This window comes from Sceloporus undulatus, chromosome 4 (assembly GCF_019175285.1).
Source record: "Sceloporus undulatus isolate JIND9_A2432 ecotype Alabama chromosome 4, SceUnd_v1.1, whole genome shotgun sequence".
In the NCBI taxonomy this organism is placed as follows: domain Eukaryota; kingdom Metazoa; phylum Chordata; class Lepidosauria; order Squamata; family Phrynosomatidae; genus Sceloporus; species Sceloporus undulatus.
The window spans coordinates 148027375-148036112 of NC_056525.1; the positions used below are offsets into that span (position 1 = coordinate 148027375).

Genomic DNA, 8738 nt, shown 5'->3' on the forward strand with positions numbered 1-8738 from the left:
TTGTCTGTATGTACAGTGCTGTGTAAATCTACAGAGCTATATAAATAAAGAATAATAATAATAATAAATTTCCAAAAAATCCTCATTTCGTTTATCTTTTATAGTCTTTTATAGGCTTGCTTGAAGAGATCTGTCTTCAACTGTCTTTAACTCGGGCCAAGGCCACGTAGGGCTTTATAGGTAATAACCGACACTTTGTTTTGGCCCGGAAGCTAATTGGCAGCCAGTGTAGAGATTTCAGCACCGGCGTAATGTGCTCTGATCTCAGTGTCTTGGTGATCAGTCTGGCAGCAGCATTCTGAATCATTTGGAGCTTCCGAACTTGATACAAAGGTACCTCATGTAGAGAGCATTACAAAAATCTAACCGAGAGATTACCAGTGCATGTACTACTGTTTCAAGGTCCTCCTGAGCCAGGTAGGGATACAGTTGGCGTATCAGCCGAAGCTGATACCATGCACTCCTGGCTATCGCCTCCACCTGAGCTGTCAACTGTAGAGACAAGTCCAGGAGCACTCCCAAACTGTGGACTTCATTCTACAGGGGGAGTGTGACCCCGTCAAGGATGGGTTGGCAGATCTCCCCTGCTGCACCAGGGGCACCTATCACGAGCACCTCCGTTTTTTCTGGATTCAGCTTCAGTTTGTTTCCCCTCATCAAGCCCATTACAGACTCAAGGCAGGCATTCAGAGGAGAGATGCCATCCTTAGTCACTGCAGCAGTCGGAGACATAGAGAAGTGAATTTGGGTGTCATCGGCATATTGATAACACCGCGCCCTATGTCTCCGGATGATCTCTCCCAGCGGCTTCATGTAAATGTTAAAAAGCATGGGGAATAGAATAGCATCCTGAGGGACACCAGATGTCAGTTCCTCAGTAGTTTCTTGCCTGTGTGGGTTCTTTGATGTTTATATAGATGTCCACTGTGACTGAAGCTCTTCCCACATTCCATGCATTTATAAGGTTTCTCTCCTGTGTGGGTTCTTTGATGTTTATGTAGATTTCCACTCTGACTGAAGCTCTTCCCACATTCCATGCATTTATATGGTTTCTCTCCTGTGTGGGTTCTTTGATGTTTATGTAGATTTCCACTGTGACTGAAGCTCTTCCAACATTCCATGCATTTATATGGTTTCTCCCCTGTGTGAGTTCTTTGATGTAGACATAGATTATTACTCTGATTGAAGCTCTTCCCACATTCCATGCATTTATATGGTTTCTCCCCTGTATGTGTTCTTTGATGTTTATGTAGATTTCCACTGTGATTGAATCTCTTCCTGCATTCCATGCATTTAAAGGGTTTCTCTCCTATGTGAGTTGTTTTATGTAGACGTAGAGTTCCACTGTCACTGAAGCTCTTACCGCATTCCATGCATTTATATGGTTTCTCCCCTGTATGTGTTCTTTGATGTTTATGTAGATCTCCACTGTGATTGAATCTCTTCCTGCATTCCATGCATTTATATGGTTTCTCCCCTGTGTGGATTCTTTGATGTTTATGTAGATCTCCACTGTGACTGAAGCTCTTCCCACATTCCATGCATTTATATGGTTTCTCCCCTGTGTGCGTTCTTTGATGTAGACGTAGATTATTACTCCGATTGAAGCTCTTCCCACATTCCATGCATTTATATGGTTTCTCCCCTGTATGTGTTCTTTGATGTGTATGTAGATCTCCATTGTGACTGAAGCTCTTACCGCATTCCATGCATTTATATGGTTTCTCGCCTGATGGAGAGTTGAATGGAGGACGCAGGGGCTTTGACTGGGTCAGGGCCTTCTTGGTTCTCTTCCAAACTCTACGATCCATGAAAATCCGGACAGCCGTATTCTTATTATACGACTTTAAATCAGAACTGAAAATAACTACAAACAAGCTTGTCGCTTGAGGGCTTTAAAAACCTTGGATTTTATTGGGCCACTGCAGTTTCCCCCCAGAATCCCCTGCAGCAGCTATGCCATGGTTGTGGAGGCGGAGGAGGCGGAGGGGATCTGGAAAAACTTGCGTGCCCAAGGTTCGTTTTCCCTCTGCTTCTAAGCCAGGAAAAACCCATAGACGCTGGCTCTCTTTATTCTATAGGCTTTATGTGTAGGGTTGTCTGTGTGCATTTATGTATAATAAAGATAGCCATAGAGTGTTCTAACAAGTACAAAGGGCCGCGCTTGTGGGTGTGTTTGTGTATATATATACTCTTCACACACATACATATATGCATATAGACTAAGCATAGCCTAACGTGTATAAAGCACAAGGCAGAGTTTTCGTGTGTTGTGTTATACACACACATTATACAGTATAGCCATTGCAGGCCGCCCTCCCATCGAGGCTCCAGTCCTCTTATGGTTGCCGCCATTTTAGGGCCCGGCGGAAGTTGGGCCTGGGCGCTCTGGCCTCCGCCCTTTGAATCTCCTTGATCCAAGCTTGGGAGGGGCTCTGCTCCAGTGCTCGACGGGGCGGAAGAAGGTGAGTGGGGCAGACGGAATGACAGAAATGGGGGCCCTTGGCCTTTCCCGGGCTTTTGGGGGATGAGGGATAGGGTCACCCCTCCCCCAAAAAGACTCCGAATTTAGGCTCCCTTCCCCTCTTTCCTTCTGGGACGGGCGACAAAGGCAGGCTTTGGAAGGAGATTGGACGCGGGCCAGGGACTCTTACGAGAAGTGGCTTTTGAGTCAATGGCGGGAAGGGAGGGAGGGAGGGAGGGGGCCTCGAATGGGGAGAGAAGCGAAGGTGAGTTTTTGGGGGGCTCCTCCCCACCGTCCCCAGAAGAAGGAGGGGGCCTCCTCTCTGAATGTGTTCCAAGAATCCCTGTTCAGACGACTGGCTCCAAAGAGGGGATTGGGTGTTGCCGTCATCCTGAAGAGGAGCATTGCTTTCCACTCAGGGATCCTTCCTTTGGATGATCCCCAGACTCCCCTGCGTATTAATGGCTCCAACGAGGTGATTCTGGGTGTGCTTCATCCCTGAAAGGAGGCATTGCTCCTTTCCACTCAGGATCCCTTCCTCTTGGACTGCATCCCCAGCATCCCTCTGGTCAGGGGGAATGGCTCCAAAGAGGGGATTCTGGGTGTTGCCTTTTCATCCCTGAAAAGGAGGAATTGCCTTCCACTCAGGACTCTTCTCTTGGCATGCCTCCCCAGAATCCCCTGGTCAGAATGGTCCAAAGAGCGGGCTTCTGTGTGTTGCCTTTCATCCCTGAAAAGTAGGCATTGCTCTTACACTCAGGATCTCTCTTGGAATGCATTCTCCCCCAGATCCTTCTGGTCAGATGGGCTCAAAAAAAAGAGGGGCTTCTGGGTGTTGCCATCATCCCTGAAGAGGAGGCATTGCTCTTCCACTCAGGATTCTTCCTTCGACGCATCCCCCAGCATCCTGGTCGGAATGGGCTCCAACGAGGGGATTCTGGGTGTTCTTCATCCTGAAGCGGAGGCATTGCTCTTCCACTCAGGGGACTCCTTCCTCTTGGATGCATCCCCCAGAATCCTCTGAGTCAGACGGCTCCAAAGAGGGGATTCTGGGTGTTGACTTCAACCCTGAAGGGAGGCATTTGCTCTTCCCACTCAGGACTCTTCCTTCCTCTCGGACTGCATCCCCTCGAATCCCTGGTCATAATGGCTCCACAAGAGGGTATCGTTGATTGCCTTCCCATCCTGAAGACGGAGGCTTGCTCTTCACCAGGACTCCTTCCTATTGCGACTACATCCCCCGAATTCCCTGGTAGAATGGCTCCAAGAGGGGATTCTGGGTGTTGCAATCATCCCTTGAACGAGGAGGCCTTCTCTTCCATCAGGACTCCTTTCCTATTGGACTGGCATTCCCCAGAATACCCTGTTCAGAATGGCTTCCAAAGCGCGGATTTGGGTGTTGCCCTCATCCATGAAGCAGGATGCCTTGCTCTTCCACTCCGGGACTCCTTTCTCTCGGACTGCTCCCCCAGAATCCCTGGTCAGAATGGCTCAAAGCGAGATTCTGCGGTGTGCCTTTCCTCCCTTGAAGCGGAGGCATGCTCTTCCACTCAGGACTTCTTTCCATTGGACTTGCATCCCCCCGGAATCCCTGGTCCGAATGGCTCCAAAAGAGGGCTTTGGGCGGTGTTTGCCATCATCCCTGAGAGGACGGCCTTGCTCTTCCACTCAGGACTCCTTCCTCTTGGACTGCATCCCCCAGGAAATCCTCTCGGTCCGAATGGCTCCAAAGAGGGGATTCTGGGTTTGTTGGACTTCATTCCCTGCAGGGAGGCATTGCCCTTCTCACTCAAGGACTCCTTCTCTCGGACTGCATCCCCCAGAATCCCCCTGGACAGGCATGTCTCCAAAGGAGGAGAATTCGGGTGTTGCCTTCATCCTGAAGAGGAAGGCATTGTCTTCCACTCAGGCTCCTTCCTATTGCGACTGCATCCCCCAAAATCCCCTGGTCAGCTGGCTCCAAAGAGAGGGATTCTGGGGTTGCCTTCATCCCCTGAAGAGGAGGTCATTGCTCTTCCACTCCGGACCCTCCTATTGGACTGCATCCCCAGAATCCCCCTAGTCAATGGCTCCAAAGAGGTGATTCTGGGTTGTTTGCCATCATCCCTGAAGCGAGGCATTGCTCTCTCCACCTAGGACTCCTCCTTTGGATGCCTATCCAGATCTTGGTCCAGAATGGCTCCAAAAGAGGGTTCTTGTGTGTTTGCCGTCATCCCTGAAGAGGAGCCTTGGCTCTTCCACTCGCGGACTCCTTCCTCTGGACTGCATCCCCAGAATCCTTGGTAGAATGGCTCCAAAGATGGGATTCTGGGTGTTGCCTTCAATCCCGAAGCGGCGGCATGCTCTCCCACTTCCTGACTCCTTCCTCTGGGCTTTACATCCCCTAGAATTCCCCTGGTCAGAATGACTCTAAAGAGGTGATTCTGGGTGTTGCTCTCCCTGAAGCGGAGGGCATTTGCTCTTCCACTCAGGACTCCTTCCTCTTGGCTGCATCCCCCAGACATCCTCTGGTCAGAATGGTCCAAGAGGGTCTTCGGGTGTTGCCTTCATCCCTGAAGCGGACGGCATTGCTCTTCCACTCAGGACTCCTTCCTCTTGGGCTGGCATCCCCCAGAATCCCTGGTCATAATGGGCTCTAAAGAGGGGATTCTGGGATGTTGCCTCATCTATGGAAGAGGAAGACATTGCTCTTCCATCGGACTCCTTCCTCTCGGACTGCATCCCCCGAATCCCCTTGTCCAGAATGGCTCCAAAGAGGGAATTCTGGGTGTGCTTCATCCCTGAAGAGGAGGCATTGCTCTTCACTCAGGGACACCTTCCTTCTTGGAATGCATACCCAGAATCCCCTGGTCAGAAGACTCTAAAGAGGGGATCTATGGGTATTGCTCACCCTTGACGCGAGGCATTGCTCTTCCACTAGGACTCATTCCTCTGGACTGCTTCCCCCAGAATCCCCTGGTCAGAATGGCTCCAAGAGAGTATTTTGGTGTTGCTTCATCCCTGAAGAGGAGGCATTGTCTTCACTCAGGACCTCCTTTTCTCTTTGACTGCATCCCCAGAATCCCCTGGTCAGTGGCTCTAAAGAGGGATTCTGGGGTTGCTTCATCCCTTAAGACAGTTGGCATTGCTTATTCCACTCAGGACTCCTTCCTCTTGGACTGCATCCCCCGCATCCAGAGCTTTGTGCCGCGAGACAGGGGAAATCTTGCGTTTGCTCCTTCCTCTGGGTTCATGTGTCTCTGGAGCTTCAGGATGGACTTAGTCTTCCACCAAAATAGAGGTCAAGCATCAGAGTTCAGGGACACTACACTGGAAACCCCCAAAACTGCCGGCCTCCCAGAGTCTCTCGGAGGGAGCCCCCTCCGTCATGTGGGGCAGATTGCCCCTGGGCCCTTTGGCTCCCCTTGTTATGGGGGGCAGAGAAGGGGCGCTTGCACCCAGTGGTTCTTTTGGGGAAGGAAAAACCCTGATCCCCAATAGAATCAGATGGGGCGAGACAGGGTGTCCCCCTGGGTCCCATGGTCCAGCAGAAAGGAGGGGGGATCCCTTTCAGCCCCATTGAGGGTCCCATCTGCATTCATCACTTCTTCTCTCTGGAAGCACTTTTGAGGAAGCATAGCCTGACCTCCCCCTTCCCTTTTTCTTCAAAGAAAGGAAGAGGAGCTTGCTCTTTCGGACATCATTCGGAAGGAGCTATGAAGGAAGAGGAAGATGGAGAAAGAACAGGCCGCCCCAGAAAGGTAAGCGACCTCCAAGAGGAAGGAAATGACAGAACGGGACCCCAAGACCTCTCTCTCGCCCCATGGTTCTCCATCTGGTCTCTCTCTGTCCCGGTGGCCTAGACAAAGGGAAATAACCCTTCCGATAGAGTGAACGAGGGAGATCCCAAGGACCCCCTTCCTCTGCCCCATGGCCTTCTCCCTCTTGCCCCTCTCCGTCCAAGGTTGCGCCTAGAGAAAGGGAGCGGACACCTAAGCGAGAAAGAAAGAGGGGGACCCACAAGACCCCTTCTCTATGCCCATGGCCTTCACCCGCTAGAGACCACCCATGGGTTCATCCAGTCCAACCTCCTGTCGCTGAATCCCTTGCTCTGGATCTATTTATGGCGCAGCAGAAAACAGGTTTTCTCCCTCCTCAATTTGAATTCCTTCCAATACTTAAACCTTGCTGTTATCATTTACAGTGGGGGAAAAAATATTTGTCAGCCACCAATGTGCAAGTTCTCCCAATCGAAAAAGATGAAGAGGCCTGTAATTGACATCCTAGGTAGACCTCCATATGGAGAAACAAAATGAGAAGAAAACAAATCCACACATAGCCATGTCTTGATTTTTAAGGAATTTATTTGCAATTATGGGTGGAAAAATAATATTTGGTCAAATCGAATAGTTCATCTCAATACTTTGTATATATCTTTTGTTGGCCAATGACAGCGTTCAACCGTTTCCTTAAGTCTTTACAAGGTTGGCACCAACTGTTGCTGGTATGTTGGCCTATTCTCCATGCAGATCTCCTCTAGAGCAGTGAGTTTTGGGGCTGTTGCTGGGCACACGGACTTTCAATCCTCCTACGGTTTTCTATGGGGTTTAGACTGGAGCTGGCTAGGCACCCGGACCTTAAAAAACACATCTTACAAAACACGCCTTCATTGCCGGGTGTGTGTTTGGGATCATTGTCATGCTGAAAGGACCCAGCCGCATTTCATCTTCAGTTGCCTTGCTGATGGAACAGAGGTTTGCAATTCAAAATCTCAGATACTGGCCCCATCATTCTTTCGTACACGGGATCAGTTCATCCTGTGCCCTTTGCAGAAAACAGCCCCAAAGATGATGTTGACACCCCCATGCTTCACGTAGCTATGGTGTTCTGTGGATGCCAATCCCAGCATTCTCTCTTCCTCCAAACACGATGAGTTGATTTTCTATCAAACAGTTCTACTTTGGTTCATCAGAACCTATGCGTGTCTCCCAATCCTCTTTCTGTTGACCCTCTCATGAATTTGCCACACACATCCTGGGCACATGCAGTCCCAGCCATTGTCCTCACTGCCAAGATGGCCCCAGATAGAAAAGACTGGCATTAGGAAGTTCGTTTTACCATTTCCATGGAGTTTTCTTCCTCTAGTCTTGCTAGGACTCGTTGAGTTCCTTGCGTTTCTCAGACGCTTCTGGACTTGGAAACTCTGTGTATAACATGTATGATGAAACATTTTAGTTTACTGGAGGCCTAGGGGGAAGTGACCAGGAATGGAATGGATTATTTCTTGGCTGAGAGAGTCTCCATTCCACAGGGAAATAAAATCATGTTTAAAAGCAGGTGAGATTATAACCTGAACGGAAGTTTAATTCAGATTGATTCTGTGCTGGCTCCTAATTACTCTCCTTTTTTCCTGAATCAGATAATGAGGAAGCAACTTCACGAAATATGAGGAGTCAACAGCCACCTGCGAACGTCACTGGCCTTATGGAGGCCCTTTCATGGCGACAGAGGAGTTGGAAATCAAAGACATTGAGAAAAAGACAAAAAAAAAAGAGAAACCAAAGGAATTGAGTGAGAACACTCTCTGCATCTGGTTCTTACTTTCTGCACATCTGACTTCAGACTCCGGTCAAAAGAGGTCATGTCTGTGAGAAGAATGTGCCAATGTAAATTCACAATTGCATACACACTTCAGTGTTTCCCTCAGTTCAGAGTGGTGTCTACGTTCAATCACCGAACCCACACAGGGACGAAGCCATATAACTGCATGGACATGTGGGACAGAGCTCAGTGGCCGTGCGAACTTGCGTCACATCAAGAAACCCACACAGGAGAGAAACCACATAACATGCATAGAATGTGGGAGCGTTTCAGTCAGAGTGGAAATCTACATAAACATCAACGAACCCCCACAGGGGACCACCATAAATGCATGGAATGTGGAAGAGCTTCCATCGGGTAATAATCTACGTCTACATCAAGAAAGCCCACAGGCGAAACCATATACTCATGAATGTGAAGAGCTTCAGTCACAGGGACACTCATAAAACATCAAAGAACCCACACAGCGAGAAACCATAAAATGCATGAATGGGGAGAGCTCGTCAATGGAATCTACATAACATCAAGACCCACACAGGGAGAAACCATATAAATGCATGGACTTCGAAGAGCTCTCAATCGGACTCTACATAACATCAAAAGAACCACCACGGGGAGAACCATATAAATGCATGGAATGGGAGAGCTTCAATTGGAGTAAATAATCTACTTGTACATCAAGACCCACCCCGGA

At 49.2% G+C, this 8738-nt stretch overlaps 1 protein-coding gene across 1 annotated transcript in view; it reads right to left on the reverse strand.

Moving 5' to 3' along the window:
• Positions 1 to 866: 866 nt before the first annotated feature.
• LOC121929198 (zinc finger protein 572-like) overlaps positions 867 to 8738 on the reverse strand; it is an 8095-nt gene continuing 223 nt past the window's right edge. Inside the window, exon 2 of the mRNA XM_042464518.1 lies at positions 867 to 1717. Within this exon, the coding sequence (XP_042320452.1) occupies positions 867 to 1717 (851 nt within the window). The remainder of the gene's footprint in view (positions 1718 to 8738) is intronic.